The sequence below is a fragment of the Chinchilla lanigera genome, unplaced genomic scaffold (assembly GCF_000276665.1).
Source record: "Chinchilla lanigera isolate Chin_1 unplaced genomic scaffold, ChiLan1.0 scaffold00013, whole genome shotgun sequence".
Lineage (NCBI taxonomy): Eukaryota > Metazoa > Chordata > Mammalia > Rodentia > Chinchillidae > Chinchilla > Chinchilla lanigera.
In genome coordinates, this window is record NW_004955414.1 from 32,538,938 (window position 1) to 32,552,681 (window position 13,744).

The 13,744-nt window shown below is 56.8% G+C and overlaps 1 protein-coding gene across 1 annotated transcript in view; it reads left to right on the forward strand.

Moving 5' to 3' along the window:
- Window positions 1-30: 30 nt before the first annotated feature.
- Window positions 31-13,744, forward strand: part of Kcnc1 (potassium channel, voltage gated Shaw related subfamily C, member 1) — a 41,403-nt gene continuing 27,689 nt past the window's right edge. Inside the window, exon 1 of the mRNA XM_005380395.1 lies at window positions 31-1,461. Coding sequence (XP_005380452.1) covers window positions 892-1,461 — 570 coding nt within the window. The 5' untranslated portion in view covers window positions 31-891. The remainder of the gene's footprint in view (window positions 1,462-13,744) is intronic.

A 13,744-nucleotide genomic window follows, 5' to 3' on the forward strand; every position in this document is an offset into this window, starting at 1 on the left:
GCCGCCCCGCAGCCGCCGGGAGCTGTCCCTTCAGCACCGCCGCGGAAGCCGAGTCGGAGCGCAAGCCGCAGAACCCGGATCCAGCCGTGCGCCCCGCGCCGCGCTTCGCGGCAGCCCCGCGGGGCAGCACCCGGCCCCTGCCCAGGGGACCCGCCATCTCCTGTGGGAGGCGGGGAGAAAGAACGAGGAGGGCGGGCGGGCGCGCTCGCCGCCGCCGCCGAGGGGAGCAGGCAGCCAGGCCGGGAGAGAGGAAGGGGGCCGGAGCCCGCCCTGCACCCGCGCTGCAGCCCAGCCACGCAGGGAGGAAGCAGCCAGCGTCCATCTCCCCCGCGCGGACAGCGCGCTGCGGCGACCACCGCGAGCCAAGTGCGAATCCCCGGCCCCTGCCCTGCCCTCCCCCTGCGGGGGGCTGGTCTAGCGGTCCGGCCCGGGAGCAGCCGACCTTCCCCGCAAAAGCTTTGTGCCATCTCTCCATTTTCCCGCGGAGATGGTGATGGGAGCCCGGCCCCCCCACCCTCTTTCCCCTCCTCCCCGGGCTCGCCGCTGAGCGCCGCCCCTCTCCCTTGCTCTCTCCACTCCCTCTCTCCCGCTTCCCTCCCTCCCTCTTCTCTCCTCCTCTGCCTCCTCCACAGCCAGACCGGCTCCCTCCCACAGCTGGCGCCTAGAGACCCTTGGAGCCCGCGCGCACACTCCCCTGGACCGCACGCGACCGACAGCGCCCCGAGCCGGCTTGGGTCGCTCGTGGAGGTGGCCAGCGCCGCGGTCCTCTGTCCCCCCGACGGCTGGGGGGACGGGGGAGGAGGCCGCGCGCGCCCTCCGCGGCGCCAACTCCCCCTGGCGGCCGCTCCCATGGGTGTCGCTGGGCCGCGCCATGCCTAAGGGGGCGCCGCGATGGGCCAAGGGGACGAGAGCGAGCGCATCGTGATCAACGTGGGCGGCACGCGCCACCAGACGTACCGCTCGACGCTGCGCACGCTGCCCGGCACGCGGCTCGCCTGGCTGGCGGAGCCCGACGCCCACAGCCACTTCGACTATGACCCGCGCGCCGACGAGTTTTTCTTCGACCGCCACCCGGGCGTCTTCGCGCACATCCTGAACTACTACCGCACGGGCAAGCTGCACTGCCCGGCCGACGTGTGCGGGCCGCTCTACGAGGAGGAGCTGGCCTTCTGGGGCATCGACGAGACGGACGTGGAGCCCTGCTGCTGGATGACGTACCGCCAGCACCGCGACGCCGAGGAGGCGCTCGACAGCTTCGGGGGCGCCCCCCTGGACAACAGCGCGGACGACGCAGAGGCCGACGGCCCGGGAGACTCGGGTGACGGCGAAGACGAGCTGGAGATGACCAAGCGCCTGGCGCTCAGTGACTCCCCGGATGGCCGACCCGGAGGCTTCTGGCGCCGCTGGCAGCCGCGCATCTGGGCGCTCTTCGAGGACCCCTATTCGTCCCGCTACGCGCGGGTAAGTGACAGCTGACTCTCGGAAGATCGGTCGGGCGAGGTAGCATCCTCTTCCTCCAGCGGGCAGGGTTGGCTGGGAAAGTGGCGCGTAGGGAGTTCAGAGCTGAAGGAGGGGTGTGTGTGTGAGTGAGAGGGCGACTTTGCCAGGTGACTGGCTCTGTGTGTGTATAGGACTCGGCTGCTGTATTGCTGTATTTAATATGTATGAGTGAGTATGAATGGGTGTGTTTATGTGTATCCGTAGAGTATGCATGCATATTTATATAAGTGTGGTGGTGTATATTTGGGTGGGATTGAGTGAGCATGTATGTTTGAGTGTGCATGAGCGCCTGTTCGTGCACATTGTGTCTTTGCAGATGTACACTGTGAAGGTGTGAACTGCCCTCTGGCATGGGAGAGAAGTGGGGAGATTTTCCTCCTTCCCAGGTAAGGGGGCATCCGGAGCCAGTGATGGCCCAGGAAGAGAGCCTCAGGCCTGCCTGGCAGCTGGAAGCAGGCCAGCCCCTCCCTAGGGACCACCTCAGTCCCAGGAACCTTTGTGAATGATGAATAGCTTGGAAGTTGGTGTAGGGCTAGGCTTCTGGGCAGGAGCGAGAAGGAGTGCAGGGGGTCCTGGGCTTCTGTCTGTGTTTCCTCTGGCACTGGTCAGAGTGGGAACAGAGAGGGGGCCAGAGGGGGCCTTGAGGGAGGTCCTGAAAGGACAAGCTGTGTGAGGTGGGCGTGTCACAGCACCACTCCCCTTTAGTGACAGCAGATGGTTGCCAGGGCGAAGGACACCCTGCTGCTGACCTTGACCCCTCAGATGGCCTCTCTGGGTTAGTGTCCTCATCTGTGAAGTGAAGAGGGGATCTGATGGACTCTCGGGGTCTTCTCTACTGGACAGTCAGTCACTGAGCCCCGAAAAGGTAGTAGCCAGCAATCCCGAAGAGATGCCCTGGCCTTTTGGGACTCTGTCCTCAGAGGGCCGCTGGGAGCCAAAGTATGAGGGGGAGGGGCAAAGTTTAAAGCCAAACCCCTCCCCCATTCATGAACCACCCCCTTCCTCCTCCCAGGCAAAACCCTGCCTCTGCCCTGCTTTTACTGCTCCACATCCCTGCCCTACTGGCCTCAGGAGCCGCAGCCCGAGCCAGGGGGTGGAGCTGGGGAGGATCAGTGGACTAATGGTACTTGGAGGCCCTGAGGTGCTCAAGAGCAGAGGAGGACCATGTAGTCAGAGACCTGGCAGATTTGTTACTAAGATTAAAAAAAGGGGTGTGTGAGGGAGGGGGCAGGTCAGGATCTTCTACCTTGAAGTCTAGAACAGGTGTGTGTTTATGGAGGTGGGGAGAGAGAGAGAGAGAGAACACACCTGGGCTTTCATCCTGCCACTGAAGATCTTGCCCAAGGTCATCTAGGAAGTTGGAGGCCAAGCAGGACTTGAACCCAAGTCTGGGACCCTATCCTTCCAGGAGCTGGCCACCAGCTCTCTGCCAGTCCTTTGGGGACAGGAACGCTCTGAGGTCTCCCCTCTATCCCTTCCCTGACAAAGGCCACCACAGCTAGAGGATTATGTAACTGGAGGCTGTGCTGAGCAGCAGGGAGGGGCCGGAGCAGGGGACTGAGAGGCTGAAGTTGTCCGTGCTAAGGAGGGCGTCGGGGGCAGGCTGAGCTAGAGCTGCTGCCCATCAGCCTGCCTTTGACTTTGGGCAGCTTTTCCTTACTCTTGGCCACTGGAAGCAAGGGGCAGGCCCTACTTCTTCGTGGGAGTCTCAGCCTCCCAGCCCCCTGGAGAGGCTGGGCCCCTCCACAGTTTTCCTCATACTAAGCTTCAGTGCTCTGATCTGTCCTGGAGTTTCAGGGCGGGCAGAGCTCAGTGGGACATGTTCCAGCCCCGCCATGTCCATCTCCTCCCAGTGGACAGTCAAAGTGTGGGGTGGCCTTCATGCAGTGGACACAAACAGGCCACCTAGTATGGCTTGAGGTCTTGTTGGCATTCAAAATCACACTGAAAAGTCTTCTCAGATCTCTCGAGTGGAGGCTCAGTGGTGGGGGGGAGTTGTCCTGGGATTCGGCCAGGGTATGTGTCCCTCTCAGCGTATCTGTGCTACTTTCTTTCCCCATCCCCTCACTCACAGAAAGGCTGTGGTCCCCTCTGACTCCACTCTCTTGGGTAACACAGGAGGACAATGAGGGCAGCAGGGAAGGAGCTGCCCAAGGGCACCCAGGGCCTGAGGGCAGAGCTGGGGTTAGAACCCGGCTCCTGCTGCTGCCCGCCTAGCTGCATTGCAGCTGCTTCCTGCAGCTCTGCGCAGAGACCAGGCTGCCCGCCCTCCTCCCCTCCATCTTTGCTTTGCTCTGCCACTGCTGCCGGCACCTTTGTTTACCCCTCCCTCCCCTCTGCTCCAGGCCTCCTCAGATTGGTGGGCTGGGATTTCAATTTTCATTTGAGATTCTAAAGCAGAATCTCCTGTGTGTGACATTGTGTGCATGTGTGAAAGAAAAGCTGTGCATGTGCAAGAGAATCTGTGTAAGAGATTCAATGTGTGTGTGAGAGACTCTTCATATCTGTGAGAATGATAGTATGTGAGCGACTCTCTGGGGGCACGCACACATGTGTGTGTGTGTGTGTGTGTGTGTGTGTGTGTGTGTGTGTGGTGAAACTGTGACTCTGTGAGAGAGGTCCCTACCCGAGAAACTCTGTGGATGTGAGGATCAGATTCTGTATGTTTTGAAAGGTGGACTCCCATGTGTGTATGTGTGTGTGTGTGTGTGTGTGTGTGTGTGTGTGGTGTGGTGTGTGAATCACGTGGGAGAGTATAAGTACATAAGAGAGAGACTGCATGTGTAAGAGATTCTGTGTGAGACTCAATGTGTGTCTGAGTATTTCGCTGTATGTGGATGTGTGAAAGTGTTTATATGAAGCTCTTTATATGCCTTTGTGTGTAAGGCGGTGTGCACGAGACCATCTGTGCTAGCGTGGAGTGGCCTATGTGTGACAGACTGTGTGTGAGAGAGCCTGTGTGGTAGAGACTCTGAGGTCCTGTGTGTGACAGTGTATGCATTCTGTAAGAGAGACCCTGGGCATGTGTTGTCAGTGTTGCTGTGAGTGCTTGTGTGAGAGAGACCCTGTGAGGCCTGCATGTGGTGTACCTGGAAGAAAGTGACACTCCAACCAGCTTCTTTCTGTGTCCTCTGTCTCCGAGGACTCTTGAGTGACCCCCGAGTGCAGCTTCCAGCTTCAATAGACACTGCTCTAGGCCTGGCCAGTTGTTCGTGCCTATTGGTGAGGTCACTTGTCCCTGCAGAGCTGCCACTACCCAGGACATGGCGTTAGCTTGGACGATAGGGCTACTTGGCTGGGGCAGAAAGTCCTATCTGAGGGGTGACAGTGCTAGCTGGAGTGGCCAGGTCCCTGGCCCTTGCTCCCCTAGACACCAACCTGAGGAGGTAAGAGGGGATGAAGTGAACTGGGACAAGATGAGCCCCACTTGTATTCCCAGGTAGGGGTGGTACCCCAGACATACAAGATAAGGGTGATAGTGATAGTAAAGTATGGGGTGAAGGGGCTCTTAGAGCCCCAGAATAAGAGCTATCTCAGAAGAGGTCATGCTGGGGCAGGCATAGAGGGGCCAGCGGGAGTTGGCCAGGCAAAGGGAGGGACGGGCAGTCCCGGCAAAGTCACAGAGGTGTCAGAGCAGGTGTGCTGGGGTAGCTGGCTTGAAACTTGCCCTCTTCTCTCTCTCAGTGGCCAGTTCAGGTCTGCAGTCCTTGGCCTGGGTCTCTGATTTGCATGTTGTCACCAGTGGCACCATGCTGTGTCAGATCAGAGCCAATGACAGCCCCAAGGCTGTGGGCTAGAGACTGTCCCCGGTATGTCTGTGGGTCTGTGGACCTGGGTGTGGTGACTTCTCTCTGCCATGGTCATTTGACCTCCCAAACAACAAAGAAATGCCAGTGGTCTCCAAGTTGAGGAAGCCCCGCTCCACTCCATTGCCAACCTCTCCTGTGGCCTCTGGTCCCATGTCTGTCTTTGCTTTGTCCTTTCCTCTTTGGGACCTGATGCAGGGCCGATGCCCCACCCACTATCCCTGGGAAAGAAGTTCACCTGGTGACCACAGTGCAGAGCCCAACCAGGGTCCCACCTGATACAAGGCTCTTGGAGTCCTGGTATGGCATTAGGTGAGATGGGCATAAGGCTGTTATCAGGGGTTTCCTGGGCAGCTTGCCTCTCAGCTCAGGGGCCCCTAGGCCAGGACCCACTTTGAGTCATGCTAACATGTGAAGGAGACCCATGAGCAGCAGAGAGGGGACTTTTATCCCCACCCCAGCCACCCACTCTTCTTCCTGGGATGAAAGTCACAGACGGAACATCTGCTAGTCAAAGCCCCTGCCCCCCAGGCTTGATGTAGATTCACAGAGGTGATCACGGAGAGTCTCAGACACACAGCAGAAGCTCCGTAAGTGTTGGCTGCTATGATTCTGGTGGACTGGATCATCATTTTACCTCAGGACCATCTCTGGACTCCTCTCTCTTCCCTTCATTCCCGTTTCCCCCACCTGCCTCAAGCAGCTGCTGTTCCTCAGGCCCCCGGCCTGCAGCTTCCTGACTGCTCTCCCACCTCCAGCCCCTGGCCCCTTCACACCATTTTCCACTTGGAAACCACAGGGATCTTTTCTATTAACAAATCTATCAGGTCCCCGCCTTGCCTGTGGGACACCCTTCAGAGCTCCCCTGGCCCAAGCTGTGGCCTCTAAGGCTCTGCCTGTTTCTCTAGTCCCCTCTTGGGCTCAGTGCTCTCAAACTCATACCACTCGCTGGTTTCCATTTCCTCCAAGCAACAGGTTCCTCTGCCTCAGGGCCTTTGGATATGCCATTCCCTTAGAGCACTTTCCCTGCTCCTCACCCGTCTTTGTCCTTCCTCTGTAGTGCTCTTGCTGGAGCCCACATGCTGAGTGAGGGGTCAGAACCAGGGTCTGTCCCTTCAGAGCAGCTATCTGGACTGTGATAAAATGCTCACGAGTAGCCTCACTTGATTCATGTTGGTGTCCCGCTCCAGACCCTGAGCTTCGTGCCTGCTTGACATGAGCATTCTTGTTATGGCTGGTGAAGGATGCAAGGACCAGAGACCAGTGCTTTGCTGGGTCACACATGAGCAAGCAGGTTAGCTGGGAGGCTGCTTCAGAAACCTGTGTGCCAACCTCAGGCTCAGTGGGTGTTTCAGGGTGCGCCTGGGAAGGTGTTTAGAGTGTGATGCCTCGGGTCAGTCATCTGCTCAGGAGGTCTGACATCTGCCGGGAGCTTCAGCGAGGACTGGCTTGAGTCTCTCAAGGAGGGAGGGATGTGGGTTGTCTCAGAGATGGGGACTTCAGGCTTCCCACAACAGCTGAATATAGTGCCTTGGGCTATTTTGAGCGGCCTCATGACCAGTGGATTCACTCTGGACAGAAAGGTCAGGCCCTTGAGTTGTGGCCTTCTGTCAGCTCCTGGGCCAGCCTGGCCACCACCCCAGTCCTAGCTGCTATCCCTGGAGGCTCAGAAGGAAAGAAGGACCTGCGGATCCAGGGATAGTTGGCTGCCCAGCCTTTGTTCAGGGGAACCACTTGGGTGGGAGGGACCACTTTCCATGTGCCCAGGCTGTTGGGGTAGAGGGTACTCCGGCCACCTCTACTCACTGCTATGACAAAGAAGAGTGCTCAGTGATATATGTGAAAGCATGGCAGGCAGATTTTATCCAGCGACATCACAGTGGGTACAGGGACCATTGCAATGGGGTCTTGCAGCTGGGGAGAGAGGTTATGTTCACCTCCGAATACAGCACGGGCAAGTGGGACTCCATAGCCAAGGAGCAGGGTGGGGTGAGTCCATGGAAAATGGCCATCAGGAAAGAGAAGAGATAAGGGGATTCTGGCTGAAGTAAGCTGCCAGGGCTCTTGCTGAAGCCGCACTAGGGTGGTCAGACATCATCTAGGAATGGAAAAGGAGCCTGATCAGATACGGAAGGTAATCTGATACCAAAAGTGGGAGTTCTGGCTAACCTGACTTAATAAGATTCCTTTTCTAAAGCTGCATTTTATAGGAAGGGTGCAGATGGGCCTAAGGGAAAGTTCAGAAGCCTAACTATAGTTTGGCCATGCAAAAAGTCTTTATCACTACCCTTGTCCAGTGTAGGCTCAGAGGAACAAAGACATTTGCCCAAGACCACACTGGGAACCAGAGAAAGTTAAACTCACAGTATGTGCCTCTTAGCCCAGGGTCTGTTTTTCTTTTGGCTCTAGGTTTTTACAAAACCTCAAACTGCACCTAGACATGTTATTTCCCTCTTACCACCATGGTTTCCCTCGTGAGGAGTAGAATAAGCAGTTACCTGGCCTCCCAAGCCCAGCTTGGCTGGTGAAACGTCTGTCAACCTAGTCTTGGCATGTACCCTTAGCACCACAAGCAGGATTTTCCAGAATATCCCTCCTGTCTTTGATCATAACACCAATGGCTACTATTCACTAAAGCACTTACTATGTGTCAGACACTGTCTCAAGGCCTCGGTTTACCTATTCTCACCAGACTCCAGCAGGACTGTGTTATTATTATTGCAACAATGTCACAGCCAGGCTGCTGTGGCTCAGAGGGGTGAAGTATCTTGTCCAAGGTCCCTTAGAGCCCGAGTGCTGCAGCCTGCACTCACGCACAGGTCTCTCTGGCCCTGAAGCTGTGCGTGGCCTCCACACTCAGTTGCTTCCTGTCCTTGCACCAGAGGAGTAGAGTCTGCAGCCTGCCTCGCTCCAAGCTTGGATTTCCATCTGGCTCCCTCTATCACACATGCACTCCCAACAGCCTGTGCGAGAGTCCTGCTCAGCAAGTTCCAGCCCTGGGTAAGGGCAAGTGAGGGCCTTGTCCAGCCGGGTAAAGGGACTGCTGCCTCCCACCCCATCTGTACAGGCCCAGGCTGGCAGTAAATGACAGAGGGGCTGGAGACGATCAGAAGTTATCCCATGTGAGGCGAAGCACGGAAGGAATGCTGGCTGCTCCTCAGCTCGACATTCGAGGCCTTCTGCTCTGGCCCTGGGCATCGCTCCCACTGGTCGCTTCTGCCAGACTCCTCCCTGGCCTCCTCGATTTCAGCTCTCATTTTAACCTCTGAGGTCTTCTCATCTATTTCCAATGTCCTTTCTGCTTTTTGTGAATGTGCCATCCATCCTTCTAGGCCTTACCACTTACACTTTCTGCATCTGCCCTTGCTGACCCCTTCCTTTAGGGATGAGCTCTCTGGGCTGGGCTCCAAGTCAGCCAGCTTGCATGATTTGAGCTGGATATCTGCGGGTCGGTTCTGGAGGGCCAAGACTGGGTCAGGCAGACTCTCAGGATCAGGGACTGGCCCGGGTGTGTGGAGAGGTGAGACCACAGACAAAATCCCTGTTGTGGGCAGCAGGCAATAGATTAGTTGGGTTTCCTTGAATAAGACCCATAGAGGCGGCAGGATCCCCACCTGTAGTACACAGAGGGCGATGTAAACAACTACTAACCCTCTCTCCCAGTCCAAGCGCTCTGGGCTTCAGCTTCCCAGAAGAGCTAGGAGAACCAATGCATCCTCTCCTTCTACACCTGTCAAGCTGCTCCCCAGGACACAGAGAGCTCTCCAGGCAAGGGTCCTGGCACCAGTGAGTGGGAGCCCAGGGGAGGGGTCAGGGGATGGAAAATTACCACCAGAAACCAGCAGGGGTAAGAGACATTCTGACCGAAGCAACCCACCAGGGTTGAACCCGGGCAGGGGTAGTCAGACGTCAGCTGGAGATGGTGGAGGAACCTGATCAGATATGGAAAGTGATCCGATATCAAAGATGGGGGTTCTGGCTAGGATGACCTAACAAGATTCTCTCGCTAATGCTGCATTTCACAGGAAGTGCACAGATGGGCCTGCGGCAGTGATGGCAAACCTTTTAGAGCTTTCAGTGATAATAAACAGCCTACCGTGGCACGTGTGCCATAGGTTCACCACCGCTGGCCCAGGGGAAAGTTCAGAAGCCTGAAGAGCTTCTCCATTCATTCAGCCTTCCTCAACCTGTGCCCATTCATTCATTTATTTATTCATTCATTCAGTCAGTCAGTCATTCAAGGCACAGTAGTCACAGCCCTGTTTGATAGTCTTACCAGCCCTCTGGCAAGCACAGCCCTGGGGTACCACCTCCTCCAGGTGTGCTTGCTCTGGCCCAGTACAGCAGGACCTGTCACCCTCTTCTGCAAGCCCTTCTCCTGGCTGCTAGCTCTCAGGAAGCTGCAGAAGTCCACTCAGGAGCTCCTGTGCCAGGCTGCAGGGGCACTGGAGAGGGCCTTGGGAGTGGGTGCTGTGCTGGATGGCACCAGGACTGGGCGAGGGTATTGGCATTGGCTGCCCTGGGGGCTGTAGGAGCAGTTGCCAGAGGACTCCAACCTGTAGCAGACCCTTGGAACCACCTTGGACGCTTCATGACGTCCAGTCTCCCGAAGTCACGGGAGCGTTTGATTCCTAGCTCTGTGCGCTGCCAGGCAATGCTGATGCTGGTGATGGAGACTTGCTGCCGTGGGCTCAGGACATGTCGGCTCTGCCACTCAACATGCGGCCCTCGGACCGGCAGCATCATTAGCCAGGCTTGTTAGAAACAAAGCGTTTCAGGCCCCGGCCCAAACCTCCTGACTCAGAATCTGAATTTTCACAAGCTCCCGGATGAGTCATGCACTTTCGGGTCTGAGAAGTGCTGATGCAGGCCATGGTTCCCAGCCGAGGCAAAGCGTCAGGATGCAGAGAGGGCTGGATGGGTGCGTGAGGGTCGGCAGCGCTGCGAGGATGATTCTCATCTTCCTGTGGCTGAATTGTCAGTGGCAGAGTGACAGGACCTGGGATTGAGGCCCCAGGTCACTAAATGGCCACAGCTTCAATCCAACTGCACAGATCCAAAGCCTTGGGGACCATTCTAGGCTCTTTTCAGACTCATCAGCACATCCTGTCATACTCATGCTTAAAACACAGCCAGAATCCCACTGTGTTCCATCATGACCACTGCACCTCCTTGATGGAAGCCACCATATTCATCTTCTTACCCCTGGGTCATTGCTGAAGCCTGACCGCCTGCCCCCAGCCCCTTCTACACAGGGCATTCAGGGTCAGGCCAAGTCAATCTGCCATTTCACTCTGGCTTCTGGTCTCCCTCTAAACCTACAGCAGGACCCAACAGAAAGTGGTGCTACACAAATATGGATTGGAAAAATGACACGGCGGGGTGGGGTTCGAGACTGGGGTCAGACTGGGGGCAGTCCCCTCCTCTGTGTCCTCACCAAGGAACAGGATCTCTCTCTCCGTCTCCGGGTGAAGGTCTTCACATCCAGGCCCCTCCAAATCGCCAAACTCTTGCTTCACACGGCATCAGCCCCACCACTCGCAACCAGAGCTCAGAGGCCCAGGCACCATTTCCAAAACCGGGATGCACAGGTCCCAAGTTACCCTCGGCACAACCTGACCTCCAAGCCCGACCCCTCAGGGACTCCTGCTGAAGACCAGCCTGGCCTTTTCTTTCTTCTGTGTCCCCATCTCCCTCCCTGTCCCCCTCCCATTGTCCTCTTTCCTTTGTCAGCGTGTTTCTGGAAGTTCCAGGTATTAGTCACTGGCTTTCAAAACAGGCACTTCCTCTTGAAGTCCTAGGATGTCTTTTGTCCCAAATGTCCTGCTTGAAGCCTCAGTCATGCGATGGATAGAAAGATGCGTGGGCTTCTCCTCTCCCACCACTTCTTACTACTCCTGGCCACTTGACTTTGGCAGTGTGACCCAGAGCTCCTTTCGCTCCTAGGAGCGGGGCCTCTTGAGCCAGGAGGGCTTCGGAGTCCTAGCTACCACATTCTGGCTGTGTGACCTTGGACAAGTTCCCTAACCTGTCTGTGCCTCAAGAGAAGGATATTAATAGCACTTGACTCATAGGGAAGTCGCGAGGATAAAATGTGTTAAGCACTTAGCCCAGAACCCAGGACATAATAAGTGCTTAATTATTGTGGGTTCCATTATCTTCTTTTCAGGAGCTCTTGGCCCTAGAAGATCTAAACCCTCACCTGTTCTCCACCTGTTTCCTCTTCCAGCTCCTGACTGTCCTTACAAACATCTTCCAGGGGTTGCCTCCCCAACCCTGGCCCAGGGGCCCCCCACTTCCAGAGGGGAGCCAGATTTCCTGGGAGACAAGCCTGGAGTCTCTCTGGCTTCTGCCAGAAATGTCCCAGGTATCACAGGCAGTTTGTCCCTGCTGTGCCTCCGTCTCCCCATTTGCTGTAATGGGGCATTCTCCCCTGCTCTTCCTGCCTCCCTGAGAGAGGGGATGACAGAACTTCCGCCTGCTGAGGAAGGGGAGGGAGGCCAGGGGCCAGGCACAGGGACCTGAGATGCTGGCCAGTGGGCCAGTGTGGTGGGGATGGTGGCAGGGGCCACGCGACCCGGCTCAGGGCACTGTAAGGGGGGAGCAGAAGCCAGGGCAGACCCCAGAGCTGCCATTGGTGCCAGTGGCAGTGCCCACTCTGTGCCTGGGCTACTCTGCCAGGCCAACGCCAGGCAAGGTGGGGCAGGCTAATGTTAGCTGGGGCCGCCCAGACAGTTGAGCGCAGGCCTCTGCAGAGTCCCTGTGCCCAGGTGCAGCATGGCCTGGGCAGTAGCAGCCAAAAGAAGGTTTCTCAAGGTTGTGTGGCACCTCAGAGGCCCCTTCCGCCCTGGCCCTACCTGTCCAGACTCTCCTCCCGAAGGCCTGCCGGCCTGGTTCTCACAGTGTCCCCCTCCCGCTCCTTCTCCTTCTCCACAGCAGCACAGGAAGGGGCTCCTCTCTTGTACCCCTGTGTGCACAGACAACTAATTTGAGCAGGGGATGGTGGTGCATGCCTATAATTCTATCACTAGAGAAGCCGAGGCAGGAAGATCTCAAGTTCAAGTCCCACGAGGGCAACTTAGCAAGACGCTGTCTCAAAATTTTAAAAATTAAATAAAAGCGTGAATATAGCTCAGTGGTAGAGTGACCCTGGGCTCAACCCCCAGTACCACAAAAAAAAAAAAAAAAAAGCTTGTCTGTGTGTAGTGTTCCCGCCAGGGCAGCTATTAGCACTTACTCATCCAACAGATATTTATGAGCATCTACTGTGTGCTAGTACCTACTGTGTGACAGACACTGCTCTACAAGGCAGGACTAGAGCCAGGAATGGAATGGTTGGTAGTCCCTGCCCTGGAGTCCTTATGTTCAGTGCAGGGAGAAGGAGAAGAAAGAGTGGCTACCTAGGCTGTGGGGTGGTGCGGTGGTGGGTGCCCTGGGGTCAGTAGTAGAAGGAAGGAGCTGGCGGTGCTGGAGGTGGCCGTTCTAGCTAGTGTGCCAGGGAGGAGGGAAGGAGGACAATGAGCGATGTGTTAGGATCCAGGGAGCGGTGGGAGTAGTCCTCAGAGCCACTGTGGGATCTGGCCCTGCTGGGCCAGTCCCTGTGGGCTCCTGGAGCGTGGTAGCCCAGGGCATGGCTGGGTTCCTGGTGGTGGTGCCCTTGGCTGCCCTCCTGCAGCTGCAGTCACCTGTGTAGGCTGGACTCCCGCCGTGTCATCGCAGAGCATTGCAAATTCAAGCCCAGTGGGAGCAACATATGGAGACCCTGCCTCAAAATTTAAAAGGGGTGGGGATGTAGCTGAGTGTGAAGGTCTCGGGTTCGATTCGCTTGCCCCATGTTTCAGATGCATTGGCCTCAATGTAGGATGCTCTGTAGACACCGTCTCACCCATCCTCAGAGATTCCGAGAACTTGAACCTGATGTCTACTGAGAGGGCTGGTGTGCCCCGGGAGACTGCTGGGGCCCAGGCCTGCATGGTTCACTGGGGACTTTCTCTGCCCAGTCCAGTGGTAGAGCAGCTCCCTTGGGCTTTGTTGTCACCACAGGGTGGTGACCATACTTCAGACTACAGCTACCTGCCAGGGCCACATCTTACCACTTTGAGATTAATTTTTTATGTGCAACCTCAGGGGCTCTCTGAGCAACCATGCAGAACACAATCACCCGCTGGGCACCCAGAGCCAGCTGGAGCCCCAGGTTGAGGCCTGCGTCTGGCAGTCATCTCCTGGGGGTCGGCTCTGTGTCATGGGCTTCCCGTGTGTTGCCCTAGACGCTCCTGACTCAGCCCCCACATACTTGGAGCATGACACCTGCATCTCTGGGCCTTCGTTCTCTGATCTCCAAAGTGGACATAGTGGTATCACCCACTGCTCAGAGAGGTGGGAGAATCCGGTAAGACCAGAAGCAGAAAGATGATTTAAGGTAGAAAACATGGTTATGT